General features: G+C 35.2%; 7 protein-coding genes across 7 annotated transcripts; 3 read left to right on the forward strand and 4 right to left on the reverse strand.

The window, feature by feature from the left end:
* Positions 1–1,789: 1,789 nt before the first annotated feature.
* On the forward strand, positions 1,790–3,174 carry LOC18017684. Its single transcript, XM_006400733.2, has 3 exons — positions 1,790–1,916; positions 2,692–2,825; positions 2,924–3,174. Exons 2-3 carry the CDS (start codon positions 2,743–2,745, stop codon positions 3,048–3,050), a joined length of 210 nt encoding a protein of 69 aa, XP_006400796.1. The 5' UTR covers positions 1,790–1,916; positions 2,692–2,742; the 3' UTR covers positions 3,051–3,174.
* Positions 3,175–4,622: 1,448 nt separating this feature from the next.
* Positions 4,623–5,278, reverse strand: LOC18017685 (histone H2B.10). The gene has a single exon (XM_006400734.2). The coding sequence runs from the start codon at positions 5,189–5,191 to the stop codon at positions 4,757–4,759; it is 435 nt and encodes a 144-aa protein (XP_006400797.1). The 5' UTR covers positions 5,192–5,278; the 3' UTR covers positions 4,623–4,756.
* A 1,264-nt stretch (positions 5,279–6,542) lies between these two features.
* Positions 6,543–7,646, reverse strand: LOC18017686 (protein SENSITIVE TO PROTON RHIZOTOXICITY 2). The gene has a single exon (XM_006400735.2). It carries the CDS (start codon positions 7,644–7,646, stop codon positions 6,543–6,545), a length of 1,104 nt encoding a protein of 367 aa, XP_006400798.1.
* Positions 7,647–9,767: 2,121 nt separating this feature from the next.
* On the forward strand, positions 9,768–13,650 carry LOC18016565 (cation/H(+) antiporter 3). The gene is made up of 4 exons (XM_006400736.2): positions 9,768–10,613; positions 10,700–11,758; positions 11,850–12,971; positions 13,560–13,650. Exons 1-3 carry the CDS (start codon positions 10,266–10,268, stop codon positions 12,969–12,971), a joined length of 2,529 nt encoding a protein of 842 aa, XP_006400799.2. The 5' UTR covers positions 9,768–10,265; the 3' UTR covers positions 13,560–13,650.
* LOC18016566 (cation/H(+) antiporter 9) lies at positions 13,580–16,565 on the reverse strand. The gene is made up of 4 exons (XM_006400737.1): positions 16,323–16,565; positions 15,724–16,208; positions 14,801–15,347; positions 13,580–14,707 (listed from the first exon to the last, which is right to left on the reverse strand). The coding sequence occupies exons 1-4, from the start codon at positions 16,563–16,565 to the stop codon at positions 13,580–13,582; spliced, it is 2,403 nt and encodes an 800-aa protein (XP_006400800.1).
* A 3,096-nt stretch (positions 16,566–19,661) lies between these two features.
* On the forward strand, positions 19,662–22,105 carry LOC18016567 (E3 ubiquitin-protein ligase RZFP34). The gene is made up of 12 exons (XM_006400738.2): positions 19,662–20,027; positions 20,157–20,244; positions 20,445–20,504; positions 20,606–20,638; positions 20,718–20,795; positions 20,875–20,918; positions 21,035–21,075; positions 21,162–21,244; positions 21,320–21,411; positions 21,505–21,574; positions 21,656–21,697; positions 21,797–22,105. Exons 1-12 carry the CDS (start codon positions 19,939–19,941, stop codon positions 21,962–21,964), a joined length of 888 nt encoding a protein of 295 aa, XP_006400801.1. The 5' UTR covers positions 19,662–19,938; the 3' UTR covers positions 21,965–22,105.
* Positions 22,106–24,275: 2,170 nt separating this feature from the next.
* LOC18016568 lies at positions 24,276–25,661 on the reverse strand. Its single transcript, XM_006400739.2, has 2 exons — positions 25,601–25,661; positions 24,276–25,270 (listed from the first exon to the last, which is right to left on the reverse strand). The coding sequence occupies exons 1-2, from the start codon at positions 25,652–25,654 to the stop codon at positions 24,605–24,607; spliced, it is 720 nt and encodes a 239-aa protein (XP_006400802.1). The 5' UTR covers positions 25,655–25,661; the 3' UTR covers positions 24,276–24,604.
* Between the last annotated feature and the right edge of the window lie 1,954 nt (positions 25,662–27,615).

Raw genomic sequence — 27,615 nt, forward strand, 5'->3', positions numbered from 1 at the left:
ATTTTAGATATTTATTTTACTTTATAATTTTCAGGTATCCATTGTATTCTATTTACAGTTCCATGTATGCATCAGTAATTTATATTTTATTATTCTATAATATTGTAATACACAGTGGCGGAGCCATATTCATCAAGTTGGGGCGAATGACCCCAGTAAATTTAAAAAATTAGTGTCTCTTTTTAAAGCTTTATTCCAATACCCCACTTATAATATCATATATATCTCTATTTTTCTCCAGTTAAAACAATTTCTTGCTCCGCCACTGGTAATACATCGACAACATTACGGTATGAAAAGTTAGCCGCAAGTTCTTAAACAAGTTCCATATTTCACTATACAATTCCTTACGCATATTGGGTCTTTAACTCCTGCTGGCCTTATTAATTTCATCCTGCATACAACCACAAATTATGAGAGGATGTGGACATTAATTTATTTCAATGTATGTTAATATATAGTTATATACACATGATATGAACATTGATATCTTATAATTAGGAGGTATTGGATCATCTGTACGTTCTTTTTTAGGTGATCCGAACCAAACTTCAACTAATCCTCTTACGATAAATATAACTCTCGAAACGTAACACTATTTCGATTGATGAACTAAAACTAAAAGAGTTTCCAACGAAAATCAAACACATATCAATGAGTTCATGCTTTATCTCTGGATCTTTTATTACCACGCCACCATCTTTTGGTTCATTAATTTATTAGTTAAAAAAATATATAACATACGTATGTGACTATGTGAGATATGTTGGTGTGTCATGCACATGTTTTCCATTCCATTGCATGCCTCTAGATGGTATCTTATCATCATCATCATCATCATCATCATCATCATCATCATCATCATACATACTTTTTGCGCCATTCTCTTACAAATTTGTTTTTCTCTTACAAATTTTGTTCTTTATAAAATATAACAGAATAACTAATGTTTGCTGTTTTATATATAATTATATATGATTTCATGATATATATATATACATTTATTAGTTTTGCTGGTTGACTTGAATACAATTAATTTTGTTTGGCTAAAAAAGCGAGAATACAATCAATTACTCCATATAATTGTTGTTTTAAACTAATAAATGTATTAAAATTGCTATAAATGAGAATCAAGTATATAAATGTTGTTTGAATAGCAATCTCTATTAGTTGAAAACAGTGCAAATTACATAATTTAAAAAGAAATCAATACTCCCTCCGTTTCACAAAGAGTGTCATTCTGACATTTTCGACACTTATTAAGAAAACTATTAAAAATACTACTTTGTCCTTCATTAATACATTAAATAATTTTTTTTCTTTAACTAATATATTAAATCAATGAGGTCAAAACTGGAATATTGTTTAAAATTCTGCATTGAAAATATAAAACGACACTCTTTGTGAAACAAAAATAAAACCTTAAAACGACACTCTTTGTGAAACGGAGGGAGTAATTTTTTCATAAAAAGGAAATAAAACAAAATTGTATGAAAAGGACATACTACCAGGCATGTATACTACAAAACTATACTTTATATTCAAAACGTGTTTATTGCATATGTTTGTATATGTAGACTAGATATGCAAGATACGTGGAAAGTGCCTTGGATTATGATGTTCTTTGCTTCATCTGTTTTAAAGCTTCATAAAATTTGTATATTTCCATGCCCTACCAAAGAAAACAAAATTTGAGAATAAAGTGTTAACCGTAATTGTTTCATAATATAAAAAAATTTAGGTGAGTTAGTAAGTTTATGGAAGGAATAAGGCCCAATTAAGTTGTCTTCCAGCCCAATATCAATTTCCCAAAAGCGTCACGTACAAATCGCCGGTTTCACAGACCTCCACGACTCGGTGCACAAAACCCAATCCGACATACCGCACTGAGTCGACTCGGCCGCATCATATCCTGAGTGAGATCTTCTTCATTTGTATACGTTTTGGCTCGTGATTTTAACCTTGCAATATGTTCTCGTTCAATTATGGTCTTTTCCCTTGTCGATGATACGTCATCGCTAAGGTTTTTGCTCGAATTGATTGGTTGAAATCATAAATTGAATTCGGATTTCGGGAATTAGGAATCTCGATTTGCTCGTCATTTGATTCTGCGCATCGCAACTGAGTAATTTGAGTTTAGTTTGGTTGAAATCATAGTTAAAATTCGCATTTTTTTACTCAGGAACTCGAATCTTGATTCGCTCTTCACTTATAGTTCTGATCATCTCGATTGTGTATAACTTGAGTTCGAGTTGGTTTGTTTATCGTAAAAACGTGATTTTTTCGATACTTGATTTAGTTTTTTCGTGTCTACGTTCGTGTATAGGATCACTCCGAGGAAAAATCTACCCATTTTCAGTTTAGGGAGATATCTGATTCTGGCTCACTTCTTGAATTTAGCAACTGAGACTGATTGATCAGTTTATCTTAGATGGTTTTGGAACTGTAAAACAAGCTAGAATCTTGTGTCACTCTGTAAATCGAGCATGAAAGCGTGTAGTTGTGTGAGTAGCTAGATGTTTTACTATCTTGATGTTGAGTGTAGACACAAGGATTTCACAACGTCGACTTTAACATAAGTTTTGTTTAAATCTTGCTTTTAGATAATGGCTTTGAGTTACAATAATCTTTGTATTCTTTCTGTCTGTATTTCTTATGGTCTGAGACTGATTCAAATTTTTGGTTTTGTAGTTTCTCTCTACAATCTATTCTTTTGGGTTTCAAGCCAAATCGCTAGTTGCAATGGCACCATCACGTAACATCATCGTAGCCACCGGTCTGGTTGTTTTCGCGTCTGCCGGCTTAGCTTTCCCCTTTTACATGGCGTAAGAACTCTCTTTTCTCTTAACCGTTAAATCTTTTCTCATCTTGTGGTATGACCTTTGTTTCATCTTCTTCTTTTTTGCTCTCCTTTGGTTTTCAGATCCTCCAAAAAACCAGTGATAGATCCAACAAAACCTTTACCTCCTCAAGCAACTTTTAGAGGACCTTACATAAATACGGGTTCACGTGATGTTGGACCTGACCATCGAACTTACCCAAAGAAATGATGCGATCGAGTCATGACAATCTCCACATAAACTGTAAACAGGAGTTTTCAATGTGAGCTGTAGTATTACATTCTTATATTTGTCATGGTCACTTTTGGAATTTCTTAAGAAGATTGTCATCCAATACATCAAAGTCGTAATGCTTCATGTCACAATATGATGACCTGTAGTCCAAATACTCCAATCTATAATCTAACCATTTAATGTAACTGAAATGGATTTGATAGAGATTTGGTATGTTTGCATAATAAATTTAGGGAAAACGACCTATTTCATCCCTGAGAACTATTACATAGTAACCAATCACCCCAGAGTTTGAACTTCGTCGTATATTACCCCACGACATAGTTTGTAAATTTATTTCCCCCTATTTTTCTATTTCACGGCGTTTTTAACCACTTTATCAAGTTTGAAATCTAAAATCCCCCCAGACCGAGTTTTTTGTTGGTTTACTGTTAACCAAAAAAAGATTAACCACGTAACCAAACCTTAAAATCGAATTATGACCCGATTGGAACTAATAATCCACGATTTGACCCGATTAAAAATCTTAAACCAAAAGTTGATCTGATTTGAAACTTAACCCAAAATTTGACTCGGTTCTATTTCAAAATCGATTTGACCCAAGTTAAAATCCTCAATTTCTCAAGATGAACCCTAATCGAATTTGAGGAAGTTGGAAATCGAGGTTTAGTGAGGGAGAGGTGCTTCGACGAAAATTCAGTGCTCTGCGACGACGAAGTAGCTTCTTACTGCGTCGACGAAGTTTCACTTGCAATTTCGACGAGGATGACGAAGCTGCTTCAAATCTACCTGCGATTTGGACGAGGACGACGAAGCTGCTTCACCTGATAGTCTGAGGTATGTTCCTTTTACTGTTTTATCTACCTGAATCAAAGTTGTTAATGTCGATTTCGACGAGGACGACGAAGCTGCTTCACGTGGTCGGGTTTTTTTATGATTTCGAATCAGATATAAACTGGATCGAGTCAGATCGGATTTTAAAATCATCTTGGTATCGAGCAAACCTGGTATTCTATCGGGTTTACATCATAAATCATTGAATTCAACGGTTTTGATTAAAAACATCGTGAAATAGAAAAATAGGGAGAAATAAGTTTACAAACTATGTCGTGGGGTGATATGCGACGAGGTTCAAACTCTGGAGTAATTGGTTATTATGTAATAGTTCTCAGGGTGAAATAGGTCGCATATCACCCCACAACATAATTTGGGGTGAAATAATAAATTTATCACGATTTCTGGGGTGAAATAGAGTATTGGACAGTTATTTGAGAGTAGTAACGTGAGCTCAAAAAATTTCTAATCTCAAATAACTGTCCAATACTCTATTTCTTATTTCAGCATATTGCATCTAGCAAGCCAAACTAGTGTGTAAATCATTCCGAATTATGGTCAGCTCAAGAAATCATTTGCAACCTTTAAATTTTTACTATGTTTTTAATCTTTCTATAATTGATGTACATCGAATATTAATTTGGATTTAGGAATTCGTTGTTTAGCCTGTAACTAAAATCAACAGATGCAGGAAATTTAAATTACCAAAATCAATAGAAATAAAAATTGAACTTAATATATTTCTTCCAAAATAAGAAACCCTAATTCCCAAATAACATACGCTTTGAGATCCCCAAAAGCTTAAAACTACCGACTACTAGTTAAAACCATTACACATCCTTGAAAATCTAAGAGCTCGTGAACTTGGTCACCGCCTTGGTACCTTCAGAAACAGCATGTTTCGCCAACTCTCCAGGCAAGACGAGTCTCACCGCCGTCTGAATCTCCCGGGAAGTAATCGTCGGCTTCTTGTTGTACCTCGCTAGCTTCGAAGACTCGCCGGCAAGCTTCTCGAAGATGTCGTTGATGAAGCTGTTCATGATCCCCATGGCTTTGCTCGAGATCCCGATATCTGGGTGAACCTGCTTCAACACCTTGAAGATGTAGATCTTGTAAGTCTCGACGTTCTTCTTCGATCGCTTCTTCTTCTTGTCTCCGGCGACGGCGGATTCCTTCGGAAGCTTCTTCCCAGCCTTTGGTTTCTTCTCTGCCGCCGCGGTTTCTGCCGCCGGAGTTTTCTCTGCCGGTTTCTTCTCCGCTGGTTTCTTGTCTGCCTTGGCCATTGCGATACTAATTTGTAAGATCTGGATTTAGTGTTAAGAGAAGTGAGAGTTTTTGCTGTGATGATGTGATTCTTTCATCGTCGATTCCTCTTTGTTTATATAGGATAAGAGAAAGGGATCTCATTGGCTGAGTTGTTGAAACGGGGATCAGTGACGTGGTGATATTACTACTGTTCGATGTGAATTGCCTTTTTAATGAATGGATAGGATCTTTTTTACACTTTAAAGCGCGAGCGAATTAAAAACAGATACCAAATATCGAAATTCAAAAAAATTTCGCTTGCGCTTTTTGTCAACCGCCAAAACCAATGAGCGCCAAATATTAATAAGTTGTTATATTTGGCATGGATAGATGACATGGCAATCTTTGATCTATCCAACTATGTACGGCTACGATTACTCAGGAAACAATCTTTGGTATAGCTTCCATTTTTTTTTGGACTGGCATAACATCCATTAATTTGATCGTGGTACAATATGTTCCTCGTGAAGACTGAAGAACATTATTTTATACATACAGGAACAAAATAATGAGATAATTTATTTTTAAAAAGTATATTTAAAAAATCGAAGGAATCTAATCGACCTATGATAATTTAGATTTGTTTAGAAATAAAAACATTATCTAAAACCAAAATCGTTGTACCGTCACAAAAAAGAAAATTAAACCATGTTTTAGACTTTTCGTAGCCTAAACTTATAACGCCATAATGTATTTATACCGCCATGTAGATGGCCAAGAGAAATGCATACCGCGAACTTTAATTAATTAGATAACACCATGTTTCATACCATCACTCTATAGATTAATTATACCACTTTGTAAATGATTGGTTAGTATCATTAGTTCTTTGTCGAATACCCTTTTCTAAAAAAAAAAAAAAAATCATTAGTTGTTTGAAGCTCCATTAATATTATAACCATTGGTTGTGATCATTGTAATCAGTTGTTTCTCAACATGGTAACGATATTAAGATTTAAGAACATGGATCAACAAAAACCATTGGTTCTGATCATTGTAGTTGTTTCTCAACATATATGGGTAACGATATTAAGGACATGGATCAACAAAAACTCTCGCCGATAACTTAGCGGACTCATGGATGATGAAATGCTTTTTACTATATAACCACAATGCATTATACCAATCAGAACCAAAATCATTTGTAACATTAACGTTAATGCACAAGTCATTGTGATACGTCTTGGTATATCATCTTAGTAACGTTAATATAATGAATCTACAAACTCGAGAAAAAGAAAAAGAGTTGAATGCACATAAGCACATCTCATTTCAGATACGTCCTATAAAATCTCTTAAGAACTCGAATTCAGCCGTCATCTTATGACTTTAGGGAGTGATCATCGGCGGGTGCAGCTGCGACGGTACATGGGCCGGTGAGTGCCCCAAGAACAAAGAAACGTGGCTCATAAGTTTGTCTTTCCTAGAGAATCTAGTCCCACAAGAGCAAATCCACTTGATATCCCCACAATGCTTTTCGTGCGTCCTAAGATCCGAAAGAACCGAGAAGTGCTTCACACTACATCTCCTGCACATATACATTTTAGGACAGTGACTCCTCTTGTAATGATTCTTGGCGCAGATCACGGATTTCAGCGGTTGAAACTTCTCGTGTCTCTGGTTCCATCTACACCCTTGTTGAGGGCACGAGTAGTAATGTTTCTTCAACGAGTATTCGACTTTCTTGTCATGTCTCGTTGGGCTGATCAAGGCCTCGCGTGTCTTGTACTCGTCTCCGTGCGCTCTCATGTGCATCCTCAGATTCGCGTCTCTCTTAAACCCTTTACCGCAAATCTGGCAGTAATGCGTGTATTTTGCTAGTAGATTTGCTGCGTCTAGCTCCAATATATCATAGTTCCCGGATCTTGTTTTAGAACGACGATGTTCTGTTTTAGGGTCTATGGTTTGAGTGCCGTACCAGTCAAGTTTATGCGTAGTCTGGTCGAGAAACGAGTTCGGCTCTCTTTCTTGGACAGCAAGAAGGTTGGTTAACGACTCTCGCATGAAATCACGATCCGGGTCGATTTCTTGTGGGGGAAACTCCATAACCATTGCATCTGCAATTTGATCATTTTTTATATCATTGTTGTTGCTAGATGAGATTTGGAGTTGTCGGCAAGTAAACAATATTGAGGATGCATCCGTGATGATCTCTTGAACCAAACTTTCGATGTTAGCCACAGCCAAAGACGACGTTGACCCCGAAGTATTAGAGATCATGAAGAAGCTGACCAGGGATTGGATCTGATGGACCGTCTCTTGAATGGTAGAGAGATTGTATAGAAGAGAGAGTGAAACGTCGTCGTTCTCCGGTGACTTTGTCCCGGCCGTCACGGTATTAGTATAGATAGGTTGTGAGGAAGTATTGGTCGTCTCGGAGAAGCAAGGCATTGATCCTTCTCCTTTATTCATAATATGCTCTTCTTGATTCATCAAAGAATATCAAGAATCTAACTTGATTAAGTTTTGTTCTAAACTTTTTTTTTTATTGACTCTTTAGATTCATTAATTGTGGTATCTTTGTTTCATATATATGCCACTGCCGGACGGTTTAGAGGGTTGGATTGAATCATTGAAGAAGACACCCTACCCTCTACCGTATAAAATACTTGCGAGTTGTGACATACAAATTCACACATACACACACACAAAAAAAAAAAAAAAAACAGCCACACAACACAAGTACGTCATAGACAAATATTATTTTTGTATCATTTTATCAGATTCCAAAAAATCGGCCAAACTTATACTTTATCGGGTTAAAAGTTGGAAATGAAAGAAAAATTAAAATTAAAATGCTCTACATTAGAAGCTACAACTTGTCTAAACTACTATATATATGATTCATGAACTGATACACCTATTGTCAAATAATTTTGTGTCCTCCTCTCAAAAAATCCATTATAATTAGAATGTTAAATATTACAAATCATAAATTTGAACATTTTTCAACTATATATAAGATTCATGTGTCAATTAAGTCATTGCCCATTGATTGTTTTTAAGTTGGAAGTTTATAATTTCTCATACAAAGTTAATTTTGACTAATTAGTTGACTTTAAAACGCATGGACTTGCAAATAATTTTTGAAACTAGTTTATCATATCTTTTCTAGAAATTTTGTTTTTAGATAGTCCTCTAGAAACTTTCATAGAATTTAGTCCCTTAATGGCTTATTCGATACATTTTTGTCAGATTTATGGGCATTAGTCTATATTACATCATACAATGCATGAATGAAAGTCATGAATGATGTTTTTCTCCTTCAAATTATTAGGTCAACAGGATTAATAAAAAAAACATAGGTGATGTGAATAGGATTAACTCAGAAGTCAACTAGAGAGCAAAAAGGGCCATCCCGACGTAAGACCTCCCTCGCATAAAACCTTACCAAGGGTTTGTTAGCTGTACCTTAATTTAAACGATGAATGTCAATCCCAATTTCATTAAATAATGATTAACCTAAGTCAAGTTTAAGTGTTCTATCATGACATTTTCTTCATGTATTATTTGAAGATACAATCATATGACTGTTAAGCTCACATAATATCTTATGTCACACATCTATGTCCAATCCTTTAAAAAATACTGCTTCTACAATCAATACTCTCTTATCTGCTTACATGCACACATGTAAACGCGTGCTATTGTTATTGGATCTTGCAGGGAAAATTAATAATGTGGCAATCGGCATGAGTTGCAATTCTAGTTAAATAATCTGGCCTAATTAGCGTACTCTTTTTATATTTCGAAGAAGTAACTTGATTATATTTATTTATGAATAGTCAGGATTGATATCGAGTGCATGAATGATTAATGCTGAATTGGTTAGCGTTAGTGAATTATTTATGGAAGAATGTCACGTTAATTAACGCAATTGCGTGTTTAACAAAACTGCTACCATAATGTATTTCACAGTTCACGTGCCAAAGAATCTTTGTGTTTGAATGATTTTAGTTAAATCTAGTGATTCGTCTTTACAAGAAAGCTGAAGTGAAGCAAAATTATGCGACCAAGTACGTTGTTGTATTTTGTTGGAAAAATCAGAGTTGATCATAGAAACCCACAAAAACAAACCTATATATCTCATTTTTCTGCGAAACATATACTAAATCAGGATCGAAGTGTAAACTTCTATAATAATTTAACCGAACCGGAGTATCTCGTGTAGGATGTTCATATTCCAAATGTCATAAATCATCCTTAGTTTTTATTTAAATCTTATAAATCATCTGTGTTATGAGCTTGGAGTCTGAAAATCGACTCTGATTTTTTTGTCTTTCCTAGAGAATCGACTCTGATTTTTTTTTTTTTTTTTAAACTTAACTACTCTAGATTTCAACATGTAAGAAAGATCTGATGGACTAAACTATAGTGGTCTCGTTATTCTGAGAGAAGAAGAAAAAGAAAAACATAAATTAAAAGCAAAATTAGTTGGCAAAAAGGCAAATTTAATTTGGGAAAATAATGCTTCTAGGTAGGACGAATAGGGGCCTTTTAATTGCTTAATTAAGGATAATGTGATAAATAATCCCATAACCTAAACCATTTTAATTTTTTTTTGGGTTTTGTTTGTTCCCGGCATATTCGCTGGCAAACCAGGAAACGAAGAAGAATCTGAAGAAACGTCGATTCCAGATTCTCCCAATCAATTCAACGGGACGGGAGCAAGAAGCAGATAACAGAGATGATTACTCGTCGCCGTAATCTTAAATTCCATCGGAGACGCCAGAGAAAACGGCGTAGGCAGCGCGTGTTATCTGCCGGAGAAAAATAGCGGCGGCGCGTGGTTATCGGTACGATTTCTTCTTCACCTTTTGGCATTCTGTTCTGGTAGGTAACCAGTAAATTAGTTGTAAACTGTAAGAAAAAAAAACCTAACAGTAAGCAGAATCTCATGAATCTTGTTTCTGGTTAGTTCTTTGCCCATCACTATTTACTATTCTTAGTGTTTTTAAAACCCATATGAAAAACCATCACAGTTTCCACTTTGTTCCCTTGATTCTGGTAGCTTAACTGTAATAAATCGAGAAATTCATATATCTAATTTGTATGAAAAACAAAACAAAATCTTTTGTAATCGTTCTCTACCATCATATTCCTCCTGCAATCCCTTTTTTTCTAATCTTCATCAAAATGGAGTTTGGAGATGATAAGATGCTTTACATGAGAGACACATGGAGAGAATCAAACATGATCTGCGACGTCTTGCCTCTCAACCCTAGCTCCAATGGCGTTTGGCCTGCTCAGAAATTCCCAGATCCTCATGTCAACCTCAGTTTCTGGAATTACACGTTCCCACACTTGCAGTTGATATTCCTCATCATCTCTTTCCTCTGGCAATTCTTGCATTTCTTCCTCCAGCGTCTCGGCATGATCCGTTTCACTTCCCATATGCTTGTGAGTTATTCAAAAGAAATGTTTTTTTAAGGATCTTTAATTATAATCTGTGGATTCTAATTCGAGGTTGTGTTTGTTTTTTGCAGACTGGTGTTCTCTTAAGCAAGTCGTTTCTTAAGGAGAATTCAGCGGTGAGGAGGTTCTTCACTACAGAGGATTACAAAGAGATTGTGTTTAGTCTTACCTCTGCTTGCTCCTACATGATGTTCTGGTTCTTGATGGGAGTTAAAATGGACATGGGTTTGATCCGCACCACGGGTAGAAAAGCTATTACCATTGGCATCTCCTCCGTGTTACTCTCCACTTTGGTCTGTTCCGTTATCTTTTTCGGAAACCTCAAGGACGTAGGAACCAAGAACTCGGACAACACTCTCAGTTCCTTGGAATCCGTTGTGGTTTACTCAATCCAGTGCCTTTCTTCTTTCCCTGTTGTTGGAAACCTTCTCTTTGAGCTCAGGCTACAGAACTCAGAGCTCGGTCGTCTAGCCATATCTTCTGCTGTCATCAGTGATTTCAGCACCTCTGTTCTCGCTTCCGTTCTCATCTTCATGAAGGAGCTCAAGGACGAGCAAACACGGCTTGGGAGCGTCTTCATAGGAGACGTCATTGCCGGTGATCGTCCTTTGAAGCGAGCAGGGGTAGTGGTTCTCTTTGTTTGTATTGCCATCTATGTTTTCAGGCCGTTGATGTTCTACATTGTTAAAAGAACGCCTTCTGGTCGTCCTGTCAAGTCAATCTATCTGTCTACAATCATCGTTATGGTCTCTGGATCAGCCATCCTTGCGGATTGGTGCAAGCAATCTATTTTCATGGGACCTTTCATATTAGGTCTCGCTGTTCCTCATGGCCCGCCTCTAGGCTCTGCTATTGTTCAGAAGTTCGAGTCGGCTATATTCGGCACTTTTCTTCCGTTTTTTGTTGCTTCATCTTCCACGGAGCTCGACATGTTTTCTTTAGTTGGTTGGAGAGATCTCAATGCCGTTTTGTACATCATGGTAACATCTTTCGTCGTCAAATTCATCTTGACCGCTCTTCCTGCTTTGTTCTACGGTATGCCAATGGAAGACAGCTTCGCTATCTCTCTTATCATGTCTTTTAAAGGCATCTTCGAGCTTGGTGCCTACGCTTTTGCCTTCCAAAGAGGGGTATGTATACACACATATGCCTCCATAATCATAATCATGTTTATACAAAACTATATGTCTCATTTCTTCTATACTTTGAAACCTTTTGCAGTCTGTCCGTCCCGAGACCTTCACTGTCGCGTGTCTTTATATAATGTTGAATTCTGCAGTCATACCTCCGATTTTGAGGTACTTATACGACCCATCGAGGATGTATGCAGGGTACGAGAAGCGGAATATGCAGCACTTGAAACCAAACTCGGAGCTGAGGATTCTGTCCTGCATCTACAGAACCGATGATATAAGCCCAATGATCAATCTTCTCGAAGCTACTTGCCCGTCCCGGGAATCACCTGTAGCAGCCTACGTCCTCCACTTGATGGAACTCGTGGGACAAGCCAATCCCATCTTCATTTCCCACACACTGCAGACTCGCAAAACAGAGGAGACGTCTTTTTCAAACAATGTAGTTCTCTCCTTTGCAAAATTCCGCAAAGATTTCTACGGATCAGTCTTTGTAAGCACCTACACGGCCGTATCCATGCCCGATACGATGCACGGAGACATCTGTATGCTTGCACTCAACAACACTACTTCTCTCATACTTCTTCCTTTTCACCAGACATGGTCTGCGGACGGAACTTCCATCATCTCAGACAGCAACATGATCCGGGACCTTAACAAGAGCGTTCTCCAAGTGGCGCCATGTTCTGTCGGAATCTTTGTCTACAGAAGCAGCTCCGGAAGGAGAAACATCAGTGACACGGTTTTAAATATGTCATCTTACCAAGTCTGTATGATCTTTCTAGGCGGCAAAGACGATAGAGAAGCAGTGACACTTGCAACAAGAATGGCCCGTGACCCCAGGATTAAGATTACAGTGTTACGAATGATCAACGCCGATGTGAAAGCAAAAGAAAACTCGGAGTGGGATAAAATGCTTGACGATGAACTGCTTAGAGACGTGAAGAGCAAGGCATTGGTAGATGTTTTCTACACGGAGAAAGCGGTGGAAGACGCGTCTGAGACATCGGCTTTGCTGAAATCGATGGCCAACGATTTCGATATGTTCATAGTGGGAAGAGGGAAAGGGAGGAAGAGTGTGTTCACTGATGGGCTTGAGGAATGGAGTGAGTTTAAGGAGCTTGGTATTATCGGAGATCTATTGACTTCACAGGATTTTAATTGCCAGGCTTCAGTTTTGGTTATACAACAACAACAACTTATGATTTAGGTCAGTTTTATTTTCTTCTTCTTGCCTACACAATTCTTTTGTAACTTTACCATTTTTTTGTTTCATTATATGTTGTAGACTTAGAAATTTAATTGTAACAATAGTATACTTTTGTAAATTCCACGTAGCTCATTCAAATTTACTTTTTGTTAACTCTGTTTCTCATAATTAGGATACAGTTGAATTCACTAGAAGAGCAATATAATTTTGAAAAATAAGTTTAACTTCCAAATACCATATATTTGGAATAGTTTTTAAAATACCTCAAAATTTAGAAGCTGTCCTAGTTCCTAAAACCTAAATTTTATGGTGTTTGAAATTTAGGATTTTGATGGAAAAAATAAATCGTTTATTCTTTCTATATTACTATACAACTCAGGTGAAAACTACAATGTGTTGTTGCTAGTAATACACTATACTAGAGAGAAAACAACCTTCATCAATGAATTTTTAAGAATCATGAATTTTGTAACTCAAAACCAATTGACAAAATAAAATGATTGCTCCATGTCATTTATCATCTACAATGTGGATATTCTAATATTACCCACAATGTGAACTTATGTTTTTGTTTTTTCGTTTTTGCAGAGATCTTTGACATGTTACAATCATTCATGTTGTTGTTGTTGTTGAACTACTAAAACAGAAACCCTAGTTGTTAAATCTTTAGACGCAAGCAAATCTCCAATGACTCCTAGCTCCGGAAGCTCCATCCACTCCGCCAATCCAGAGAAATTCAGAATATCTTCGTCGTGATCTCTCCCTACAATCATCAAATCATAGTCTTCCGCCGTCAATCTAACGGTGGTAGCCACCGCAGGACCACCGTTGACTGTCTTCTCCATATAAGCAAAAGTTTCTGCGTCCGAATACGTTTCTTTCAAATCACTCAAGGCCTGATCATCAATAAGGTAATCCCAGTTCTTGCACTTTTCTGGTCCATAAGCAGACAAAAACCTTATCACCGTGAGACGCACTCTAGGGTTCTGTCTCATCCATTTCGCAAGCGAGAGCGCCTCACGATCATCTTTGCCACCAATGAATATCACACCAACGTTTACGATACCATTACTCCTCTTCTTGTTCTTGCGGTAGCCTCGGTCGTTGAGCACTCCTATCGAACATGGAGCCCGATCTAAGAGACAAGCGTTCACGTTTCTGATCATAATATCGTCTGATTCATATAAACCATCCGGTGACCATTTTCGTCCAGAAGGTGTGATGATCATCGATGTGAGGTGGTCTAATGCGAGGTTGCAAATGTCTTGGTCCATTAGATTCTCATGAGAATAAGCTGTGAAGGAAGTAACAGTCGTAGTTGCCAAGTTCTCTTGTTGAAACTCGTTGAACGCGAGCATCATCGTTTGGATGTAGGAGTTTTGAGGCAACCGCGGTTTAGAACGCTTGTCGTGCTGTACCAAGATTGGAAACGCACGTCCCGTGAGTTTCACGAGGTGTAACACAGTGACCGAGATGACTCCTCTGTCTTTGTTATCGTTGTGTAACGGCGAAGAAAGTAATTGAAGCAGCGAGATGGCGCCTGAGATGTTGTCAGGTTTGTGCAAACAAGTTAGGATCTTGAGGTCTGAGTTTGGTTTCAGATGCATGATGTTTCTCTTGACGTATCCAATATACTTCCTCTTTGGATCAATTAGTGCTTTCACGATCGTAAGCAAAATCCCCGCATTTAATAGCACGTAAATCATCAGAAACGTGTTCGTCGCTTGTGACAAATTCTGTGTTAAGAGAAATAATCCAACTCGTTAATTCAAAAACCATGATGCTAATCAATGAAGATACATGTAGCAGGAGAATCAAGAATTTATTACCCCTCTATTTTTGGCGGTTTCAAAGAGGTATAAGTCGATAAAACCCTTATAGTTCATGATAGTGGCGACGATGATGGATTCTCTAGTAGGTAACTTGCAGATCAAGCAAGGTACGAAAGTGGCAATCCATTTCACGAACAACGTAAAACCCACCAGGAACATGTTAACGGATATGTCATCGAATGCATAAAACAGCCTCAAAATGTCACCTTTCATGGTCATGGCCGCGACTGAAATAGGGAATAAGATGTTTGTAGTCAAGCTTTCGAACTTGGCCTCTAACGCCGATCCAAGAGGAGGACCGTCTGGGATCGCCATGCCAACCAATAAAGCTCCTAGAATGTGGATGTGGTTGAAAAACGTTGTGTAAATGCTCGCAGCGATTGCGGTCATGATTGTTCCGTATAAGTAGAGTTTCCGTACCGGCTTGCCTTCAGGGTTCATGTCGGCTATGCGTTGAGCCGCAGGCTTGATGATGAATATGATCACTAGAACTAAGATTATCATTGCCACTGCGTCCCGGTTCGCTATCCCCGGCGATTTGAACCTGCATGCATGCATGACCGTTTCAAATTGTTATAACTAATGTTCATAAAATTGTCTAAATACATGTAGAATTCTTATTATAAAATTAAAAGTGTATTTGTTTCAATATATAAATATGCATTGATCTTTATCTGTAGATAAATGTAAGCAATAAAAATGGTTAACTTTTTGGTGACCAACATTTAGACTAATTTACAGCCTAAAACTCCGATTGTATAAATTATTTTATTCTTTGATAAGGTTTATAACAATAGAATAGAAAGTATATGAATTCCAATATTTTTGTTGGTGTGCACATAATTCCAATGTTATTGAAAACGAAAAAAAAATGATCTTATAAATAATAATGTTGATATCTAAATTGACGCCTTGCATACCTGAATGTTCCTATGTAAGAGACGATAATAAGATTCAAAAAGCCGAGGAGATCGTTGAAAGCGGCGATAGATATGACGACGCGGCCGAGCTCGGAGTTTGGAATCTGGAGCTCATAAACGAACTGCGTTACGGTCGGTAACATCGTAACCGCTTGAACCGCTACAATCACGGTGCGTTCTGCTGGTGCCCGCTTCAGAGGCATATAGAGAGGGTCGGCTTTTGCGAGACCGAAGCTTCTGAAAGCTAATCCAAATATCCAAGTCATGACATAGGACGAAACCGCGATCAAAACGGGCTTTTTACCGATTTGAAACGCCGCTCTTTTGTTGGTCTTGACGCCCATCAAGAACGTGAACATTATTAGCCCGAACTTGGCCATACTTTCCAACGCTACGTTTCCGTCCAACGCTGCGTCTAACGATAACCGGTCCGAAGAAAACTCCGGCAAATCAATAAGGCCGTGAGGTCCCAAAAGCCAACCGCCCTAATTTAGAAGGAAAAAAGAAAAAGAAGAGAGACTCGTTACTTACGATACAAGAAATCAAGAGCTTATTGTTTTTGGCTCAAGAAAGCGAGATTTGGTTGGTTTTAAACTTACGAGCATGTAAGAGACCAACTGTGGCATGCCAATATATCTAAGAAACATATGACATAAGACGATTAAAACGAAGATGAGAATCATTTGCATCTCAAGAAGAGGCAATGCGTATCCGAAGATGACACTCGGAGATTTATAGTTTTCCAGGATTCCATAGGAGGAGATGTTGAAAAAAGCGGCTCCGTAACAAACTTCGGCGTTGCTATGCGGCGGCCAAGGCGCCGCTGCTGGAGAATCAGCCATGATGTAATGACAGAATTATGTTTAATTCCGTCAAATTTTTTCAGGTCGATTTTGTTTTTGTTTTTTTTTGCTGGCTGTAAAATTTGTTTCTCTGTTTGTCTTTTGTTTCGTCTTAACAAAAAAAATCATGGTCAACATCGAAACTGTCTGTTTGAAAAGTTGTCTCTCAATAGTTGGCGCCTCCATTGTGACCTGTTTTTGTTACGTTTGAGTTGTACATATGCTTATCAACAAATATTATACACATACGTATATGCATATATACAAAGATATATACTAGTATATAAACCACGCACACCAATATGGTACGTGAAATATACTGAATTAAGAAAACGCATTTTGATTGAGATATATATATATATATATATATATATATAGGCCAAATATTGTTAGTAGATCCAACGGCGCAGAGTGATGCGATTGAGAGGTCTTGTGGTTCCTATAGATCAATATGCAGTGAACCTCAGAATACATCGGAATTGTAATGGACTAAGAATTAACCTGCATATTATGCGGGGTAATATTTTTTTAATTATTTTTTTGTTAAATTAAATTGGTGACAAAAGTTCTTTACCAAAAAATATAAATAAATAAAATTGGTAACAATTAGATAACAATATCTATATAAATATCACACAACTGATATTTACTTGTATATATATTATTATGCGGTTTAATTATTAGTAGCTTTTTTAAATATGAAAGGGATATGATATTAATATATATATATATATATACTTATATACATACTAATATGGATTAAAATCTAATATATATATATATTCATAAAATAAAAATTTAATTGTGAATATTTTATTAGAGATCAAACTATCATTTTTAGTTAATAAATTATATAATATGTGTTAACAATGATTATATATAAGATTGTCAAAATGGAAAAACCCGTCTACTTAATATATTTCACAATTTACTAAACTATTTTTGACCAACCCGTTAAAAAAAATAATTTAAATTTTGAAAACATAAATTTATTTTTTATATAAATAATTGAACTAATTTTAAAAAATGATACTAAATAATAATGAAAATACAAATGAAAAATATTGCAAAAGTTTAAATTGATTTTTTCATATATATGGATTGATTATTATTTAAAATAATAGAATATATTTTAATATTTTAATAAGTAAAGAAACTAAATATACTTTTGATTTATATCCATATATTTAATTGAGCTTTCTATATTTGTAAAGTTTGTTTAAGTAATATCTTTTAAGTAAATGTTTATTTATGTAATATTTTATAAATAAATGTTTATTTATGTAAAATATTATGTAATATCTTACAAATAAAGGTTCATTTATGAAATATCTACTCAAATAATAATATAAAGATTTGTCCGAACCGGTTTTGTCAGAGAGCTGGTTCTTTATAGACCGATTATGTATCGGTCCTTATTTTTTAGGAGCTTATCCAATTTGAGAGAACAAAAATCTCCCGAAAGGTTTAAATTTAGCAGGATTAAATTTAGTGGAATTTTACATCTGTAAACCTCTCTAGGGATTCTGCAATGGCGGGATTTATATTTGTAAAATTTGATATATTAATATAAATTTAGAGGATTAAATTTAGTGGAAACGCTTCGATATAGAGATTTGGTTAATCATCAAATGTTTTAAAGAATCGTTGATATAGTCTGCATTTGCAATCTTATCGACATGATAATTATGATGGGCTACATCACCTTTTTAATTTTCTAGAGCTGCGGTCCATTGTGGAGATGAACAAAATGGGAACTGTAGTGGTTTTATTCATTAATAATAAATATATCAATAAAACTGATGTATTCATGATTAATCCATTTTTATATTGTGTGGCGCAATTAATTACAAATAAGGACCGATAGATTTAAACTTGTTTGTATTCTCACGATAAGGTGGAGTCAGCATTCTGCAAGAAGGAGGATCTTATCCAATCATATCTTGTTCAGCTTTTAGAGACCAATCATAACTGATGCTGGGTCTCTTAGGATTAAATTATTATATTTTTTTGAAGATAAGAATAGTTAAGAGATTCTTGTATTTCTCTCATCCATTAGTGTAATCCATATTTTTATAATTTAATTTGTCTCTTGTTCTGTTTTCGTTGACTTCATTGTTTTTGTCGACGTCATTGTCGTCGACGTCGAGATTTTCCTCCGTCGTTGTGTCAAAAGCTAAACTATAATGCTCTGGCTCGGTCGCTGACTCACCGTGTTGGGTCCTTTTTAGCTTCACCACGATTTTCACTCATTCAATTGTAGTGGGAGGGGAAATTTGCAAAACCCTGAAACTGGTGACAAGTCAAAACTATACAGAAAATATCAAATCAAATCGGATAATGAATGATGTGGGCAATTAATCGAGAGGAAACGAGAGGGAAGAAAAAGAAAGACCATCGTGTTGTGGGCTTTTGTTTTGATTTTTCTGTACAACGATGGTGGAAGAAGAAAGTCGTCGACTCGTCATCCAGCGACGGTGGAAGAAGAAAATGAGTTTTCACCAAAAGAAAAATGAAATAAAAAATTAAAAATTAAAAATAAAATCACCCACTCACAAACTTCCACGTGGTATAAGAGACCATCTTTTCCAACTCTTATATAAGGAGCGCTCCTCAGTATATTGGGCTTTTTCCATTTATTTTTAATAGATATGCCTATGAAATTGAGCCAATTTCTCCTAAACAAACCCTGATGGAGATGCTCTTAAAAAGACTGGACATGACACGTTGACACACCACAAAACCTGGTTCTTAAATGACGCGCCAACTGAAATCAAATCTAAACCGAGTGCTTAACATTATAAAAAGCTCTTTATTTTCGTTTATTAATAATATAATTGTAATTTGTGGGTAATTTTAATAAGTATATTTTTTGGGGTCAACATCTTATTTTTATTACTTTCTTCTCGCATTTTCCGAAATATGAATGAATTTTCCGAAAATAATATAAAAATATGAATGGGGCTTGGTTTCAGCTCATAATGCAAAGGATAAGATATTTTAACAAAAGTCCAACCAAGAATATCTGAGACTTCAATCATTCGCATATAAAATAAACCAAAATAGAAAGAAAAACCAAATTTGTATAGTTTGCAAATTACTACCATATTTATTTTCCTTTATTCTAATTGCGTTTAGATTTGTTGTTAGGCGAAGAAAAAAATCTGGCGTGTTGTCGAGTCATCTCTCGCTCATCTCAACCATATAAATCCACCGAATTTATTTTCTTCTCTGCAACTCCCCCTGAATCTGATTAACAAACGCCACTGCATTTCTTCAGATTTTATATTAAAAAAAAAAACCTTCTGCAGTTCTGTGTCTGTTACGGATTGGGGTCGATTCGAAGCAGGAAAGATCAAAACTTGAAGTAATTATGGAGATGGGTTTCCAGGAAAATGAACAAAATCAAGAATTTGCCTCTCAGGTTGCGGGTCTAATGGAGATTGGATCTGGGCATTACGGGTAAAGATCATCCATCTATTTCTTTTTGAATCTTTTTATGGGTATTAAAGCTTAAATTTCCCATCTTTTGTTGAATTCAATCTTAATATTATTGTTTCCCCCCTCAAATTTATCCATCTGTGTGTTTAGTTGCTCACATTATAGAAGACGATGCAAGATTAGAGCACCATGTTGTGATGAAATTTTCGATTGCAGACATTGCCACAACGAAGCTAAGGTATGAAACTAATAATGATCTTTTATCTTTTTACTTTTATGGCCAACGATATACTATCTAATCTCAAACTTAGATAGCAACATCTATTGATTAGTTCCCTGGCTTTGGATATCGTCAAAAGGAGAATATTGTAGAGATGTGAAAGAACAAGTTTGAGTTATCGATTATAGTAGAACTAATGTGTAATGTTTATTTCACAGGATTCTCTTCGAACTGAACAGCTTCATAGACATGAGCTTCCTCGACATGAAGTTTCAAAGGTTTTAGCATCAGATTGGGAACGAATGTCTGCTATATTTTGAACATTTTGATTCTGTTTGTTCACTGATAACACTTGTTTGGTCGTCATTCGGTTTTTCAGGTCGTATGCTCGCTTTGTGAGACAGAACAAGATGTGAGTATCAACATTTTTGATACTGATTTTATTTCTGTAAGCAAGTTTCTTGATACTGACTTCTGATTGTTTTCTTCAGGTCCAGCAAAACTGCTCCAGTTGTGGTGTATGTATGGGGAAGTACTTTTGCTCGAAATGCAAATTCTTCGACGATGATGTAAGCTTTTTTAATCGATTCATCATCCTTTTATTATCACCTGAAATTGTACCAATGAGACTCAAATTGATTGTTTCAGCTTTCCAAGAAGCAATATCACTGCGATGAGTGTGGGATTTGCCGGTATATATTCACTTTTACACTGACTTTGTGATTTGTGCTTACCAATTCAAGAAACAAAATATTGTGATCTGGTGACTAATTTGTTGATTTGTAATCTCATGATGTTGGTTTACTAGGACCGGAGGAGAAGAAAACTTCTTCCATTGCAAAAGATGTCGTAAGAACAGTACCTTATGTCCTTGTTTCCACAAAATGCTCGCGATTGTCTTTGTTTAGAGATCTTATTTTGTTTTCTTGGAACAGGATGCTGCTACTCCAAAGTTATGGAGGATAAACACCAATGTGTTGAAGGCGCAATGCATCACAATTGCCCGGTTTGTTTTGAGGTAAAAAAGAATCAAACCCACCAATTTCTCAATGCAACGTAAGGGAGTCCTGATTTGGGGTTTATTTGTTCTCAGTATCTGTTTGATTCCACAAGAGATATAACAGTCCTGCGATGTGGTCACACTATGCATTTAGAATGCACAAAAGATATGGGGCTACATAACAGGTAAAATGACTCTCAAGTCTTTGTGCAACCGATGAAAGCAAGATTAACACTTTAATAAACAAAGATTAAAACTTTTCTTGTTGATTTGTGTAGATACACATGCCCTGTTTGCTCCAAATCCATATGTGACATGTCCAATTTGTGGAAGAAACTTGATGAAGAGGTAACGCTTCATAATCTAATGGTATCTTTTGTATTGGTCCCTTATGTTTCATTAAGTTTTAACATTTAAAAAATATTGCAGGTTGCTGCATACCCAATGCCAAAATTGTACGAAAATAAGATGGTAAACGAGATGGAATTCTGTAATTGTATTTCGTGTGTGTCATTTGTTTGTGTATGTACACATTCTGATTTGGATTTAAAATGTGGTGTGTTGAGTCAGGTATGGATTCTTTGCAATGACTGCAGCTCAAACACGAACGTTCGGTTTCATTTGATCGCGCATAAATGCAGTTGCTGCGGTTCCTACAACACTAGACAGACGCAGAGAGGCTCGGATAGTCACTCTTGCTCCTCTGGGGTGCCTCAGTTTATTGGTTCGACCGGTTAATTGTTATTTTTTTAAACCGGAGCTGCTTATTTACTAACCAGATCTGGTTTTTACGCTAACCAGAGCTGGTTTTGTGTCTGAATTTCCACAAGGGAGGTTATTTGTACTAGAAGTATCAATCAATTCTGGTTTATATCAGCACAAATTAACATGCATATTGCGAATGCTATTTCATGTACAATTCGACTCCCGAATATAGAAGATCCAAAAATAAAATTAGATATGAGATATTATGGCCACTAAACATAGTCTAAACAACCAAATAAGACGAACAAATTGAAAATAAATATCATAAAACTCATAAACTGGTAGGCATTTATTTATGTTTTTGTTTACGAGCTCATATTATAATTATCGTAGAATTTTTTTTTTAATGAAAAAGTTCTAATTTCTTAAAACTCTTATAGAGTTCTTATGGACCTAGACATTGGCACTATACCACGATACATCAAAGTCCACATGAAATAATGGTCGGATACGTGGGAATATTTAGCATATTTGGTTGGTCCTTAAGGAAATGTGATGGTTCGTTACAAGCGTCGCCACCTTTTATTGAAAACTATTACAAAGTATACAAATCTTATTGCAACTTGGTTTTATCTTTCGCGTGTCTTGTTTTTTTTGTCAACTCTTTCGTCTGTCTTTGTCCCTCGTTTCTTGTTGGCTTTTGTTATGTCGATTGTTGGGTTGTGTCCTATCTCACTGTTTTCTTTTCCGGGCCATGACTCATATTTCAATATATGTATATAAAATAAACGAGTTTTCAATTTGTATGTCGGTTCTATATTTAGTATATAATTTGATATTTCATATTTAGTCATTATGTTACAAAAAATGAAATAAAAATTATGTTGGAAAACTATCATCTAAAAATGAAAATTGTCTAAACAAGTATCCAATTAACATAAATCTATTCTGCCGACAAAAGAAAACAAAATTTTTTTTGGCTAAAGAACATAAAACTTGAGAGATTATTCGTTTACCCTTACAAAAGTGATTTAGGTGATTTGTCTATTATTTAGCTAGAAATTATATATTGATTCTAATAGGGTGAATTAATCCATAAGAGTTGACTGTCTAGTTTGACACTCCTAAACATTATGTTACACTAGATGAATACACGCGTGTATATGTAGGTGTTTTGTTTGTTTTAATATACATTATAAAATTCTATTTTTCTAGAAAATTAATCTATTTTTATTTTTGATAATATAAAATATCATCCAAATTTGTAAAAATATAGTCATTAAATGTAATTTTTTGTTTTAATATAATTTATTAATAGACATTTTTTTATAAGTTTAATCTAATTTTTTGTATTTGGTAATATGAATATCATATGAACTCGTAAAAATGTAGTCATTATTTTTTTTAGATGTAATACTTTTTATTTTTGCACCTAACCAAATATATCTTCATTATTATTTTTCTCAACCTGTTTTTTTGTTTGTTAGTTAATTTTTAATGATAAAAATATGTATTTTGTAAGACAAATTTAATATTTTTGCCAAATTTCTGCCCGAGACTTCAAGTCTCAACCCTTTGTCCCGGTGGTAGGGTTGTCATTGGTGGATATACCTTTATACAAAGAAAATTGATCAATGTCTATGTAAACAAAACTAGAATGAATTCAATACAAGAAATATAATACAGTTTTCAAAACCCATAAATCAAAGAGGAGACGAAGAATAAATTTTTTTACATATTGACTTGTGGAATTTTGAGTTGATATTAGAAAGCAATTGGAGATTGTTTGAGATTATATCTTTCTTCCAACATAAAATTAATTTGCAGTTTATTATGAACCATAAATTGATATGTACTTTTCTTTCGGTTTTTGTGTTCAATTAAAAACGAAATTAGTATAATTTAATTATTTAATTTTCTCATAATTTTTTTTAATCTGATGTGTGAAAAAAATAAATGCTGATGTGTCAAACTTGTGAGACTCAACTGAGTCTTTATACAATAGATGAACAAAAAGATCCGGTTCCAGATCTTCGGGACCCACCCAACCGACAAAAAAATGGCTTTTGTACCTTTTGGACCTTTTGGTTATTGGGCTTTACTAACGATTTTTCACCCATCTCCTCCTCAAACAAAATATTAAATAAAATATCTCAAAGGTTACTAACATAACATCACAATTAAGAACAAAATGAAGCTAAAGTCTTCAGCTTTAGAAATTTAACATAATATATCATCCTCAACTTGTGTGGTAGAGGGAAAAAACATAAACATGAGAAGAAATAAAAAAAACCCCACATCATGGAGCCAAAACATGAATGTGAAAATGGGTTTAAGACCCGCCCACAAATAAAAACACAGCAAGCATCCCTAGAGAAAGAAGTAAAATAGCAAACTCTCTCACATAGTATCACTCTCCATTGAGTTGGAGGTTAAACCAGGGGAGTTTTTTTTTTTAATTTGTCTTTCTTTCCCACCAGTCTAAATCTAAACCCTAAATGGATCAGACTGAGTCTCCCACAATGGAGCATGACTAACGTACAAAAGATCACTCCCACTTGAACCCTACTAAGTGGGATTAATCCTGAAAATTGACATATGTAATGGTATATTAGATGACTATTAGTACTAATAACTTGACTAAGAATATAGATCAGCAGCCAGAACTTTTGGTCAGTGGAAAAGAACTTTCTGATACTTAGTTTCCGAATATGACCCATCTGAGAAAACTCTTTTCCTGTTGAATTTCCCACACCCATTGTTGACAATTGGGCATTGGACAGTGACAGGAGGGATCTCGAAAGTCTTGAGAGGCGGTGGTGGGTGGCGCCATTGAGGTAATGGACCAGCTAAGAGGAGTGTTTGAAGCAAAGGCCCTGCTTTCATAACAGCTTGTAAAAGCTTACCCTTTTCAGGCAATGGCTTGTCTGGAAACAATGGATCCATAATGACTTCTTCAAGCTGAGATGGTGGTGGGGTCATGACATGATCAGTGGGTGACATAAAGCTCTCTTCGCAATCAGAGGATGAGAAACTCTTGTTGGATGCTAGTTGTTGTGGCTGCAATGTTTCGTCTTCAATGCTGGAAGCTCCTGATAAAGGAGGAGTCATATGCTTTTGCTGCTGTTGTTGTTGTTGTTGTTGAAGCGAGATATTATCAAACATGTGACGCTGACATTTCTCGAGAGCTTCGTCTCTTTCTTTGATGGTTTTGTTTAAGATGTCTTTAAGATGGTTCAGTTGTTCATCTTTTTTCCTAATTTCCTCATGAGCAAACATCTTTGTTTGTTCGAGCTCTAGTGTTGTGTACAGTAGAGACTGTCTTAAGTCATCTGTTGTCTGTAGAATTTCACAAAAGTAAGAAACAGTCAGACACATAAAAGAAAAAAGAAAAAAAGAAAAAGTATATAACCTCTTAAAATGCTAGATGGGACATAACGAGAGAGAAATACTGGGAAACATTGAATTGAGCATTCATTTGCTGAGAGAGCAAGAAGAAGAATAAAGAAAACCCTCAAGAAATTTCTTGTTTTGGACATACATTATACGCCAATTTAAGCAAAACCAAAAATGAAAGAAAGAGAAAGCAAAAGCTGAAGAATAGCATTGCCTTTGTTTAGAAAACAGAGGAACTTCAAATTTAGAAGAAGAAAAAAATGACAAAATTACCTTTCCATGAGAATAGTAAGCCCAGCCAAGAAGAGCATTGCTTTGGTTATCCATAAATTCTACTAAATTTGAGCTTAAAAAATATTTTGATTCTCTATAAAAATTGTGTGAAAGAGGAGAGACAGAGAATGGAGATACAACTTAGGGAGGGAAGGACAAATAAATAAGTAAAAACTTATTGGACTGGTTAAAGCAGATCGAGCTTTTTCAGGTATGTAGCTTTCTTCCGAGATTTCAATAATTAACCAAATAGCTAGAAGGAAAAAAATAAATAAATAAATAGATTAATAGCACATGATTGTATCATATCTTGCAACATTATCGCAACTAACTCCACTTTATATTTTACCGCGCAAACTATAAGAAATTCTTTATCAGTAGTAATATAGCTACATTATTATCATTAATTTACTTGTTGTGGTCAGTTAAATATGTGGAGTTTTTCAGTAGTAATATAGCATTATAGCGTAAAAATTTTAGTTTTTCAGCTCATAATCTTCGAAACATTATATTGTGGTCAGTTAAATATGTGGTTAATAACCACTCTAGTTCATGTCTTTTCGCAAATTCTTTTTTTGTATATACTTCGAAATTCGGAACCAAAATTCTAAGCCAAAATTGAGCTATTGACAAAAGTAACTATCCTTCCATACAAAAAAAAAAAGAATATGAGACATAAAAAAACCAACTTAACTTCTTCCACTAACCACTAAACTACCAGACTCCCCACCCTTTTTCTATTGCAAATCATTCTTATATCTGTTTACACGAAACGAGGTTCAAATGATTTTTACATTTCGTTTTTCTTTTTCTTCTTTTACCGTAAGTATTTGGTGGAAGACCAATATCGTAGTTTACTGACTTGGTCTCACTCACTCACATTATAGTCTCCGCTCTTTAAAAGTCTTTTGTTTTCTTCTTCGGTTTTTCTTGGGATACAACATGATTTCTTGTCTTTTTCCAAGAAAGTCAAGTGCACCGAAAAGAGCGGGAACGAATGTTTCTTTTGAACCATATTTTTCCAATTTTGCGTAGATAAAGTACGTTTAGTGTATATGTGTATAAACAAAGAAGCATGGAGTCAATGAGAAGTGGAGGTCCATGGTCAGCAAAAGAGGCAAGGCAGGTAACCAAACTTTTTCCGCCAATATATATTGACAAAGTTTTGACGGAATTCCCTTTTCAATTATTAAACCTATCACAACTCGCGTTAAAAAAAAAAAAAAAACCTCCCATCTTCGTTCCTAAATTTCACGTGAATATTACAGAATAAAACAGCTCTTCTCTTTTCTTATTTGATATCAACATCGCAATATTATAGCCAGAATAAGTCTTTTCTCAAAAACAAGAAAAAAAAATATAGCCAGAAACAGAAATGCTTATCGTTAATATTTGAACATAATAGTCGGTCAAAGATAATCTAGAAACCTTAAGCAGAGTTGAAAGAGTTATTTTTTATTATTTTTTTGCATCAATTTTCAAAATGATATAATAATATTTTCAAAATTTTACTCTCTTTATGTGATAATACATCTGGATATGATCAAGCATTATATGTCAGTGTAATATCACGAAAAATATTAAATAAATAACGTGAGATAATATAGTATGTAATTAAGGTAAGAACCTAAAATACGAACCTAAATAAATATTTATTAATATTTTATCATTGATTTACTTGTTGATGTAAAGCAAGGAAAGTAATATCTCCATATTTGGTTCGCTCGGCATGTACTGTCAAGTGATGATCATAATCGATGGTCATAATGATTAATATTATATAACTATAAGTCTATAATATTGCACGATATTTTCGTAGTAATCGTGATAGTGGATCCACTAAAAGAGTGTAGACTGTAGATGATTCTCTCCTTTAACAATATGCAGATCAATATATTTATATATATATAAAGATATGAAAAGGAAAAGTATTTCCATTAGTAAAAGTAAGGAGACAAGAGTTATCATTTCATGGTCTCTTTTACCAACATTAATCTAAGAGCATGTGATCAGGC

The sequence above is a fragment of the Eutrema salsugineum genome, unplaced genomic scaffold, assembly GCF_000478725.1.
Source record: "Eutrema salsugineum unplaced genomic scaffold, Eutsalg1_0 scaffold_2, whole genome shotgun sequence".
NCBI lineage: Eukaryota > Viridiplantae > Streptophyta > Magnoliopsida > Brassicales > Brassicaceae > Eutrema > Eutrema salsugineum.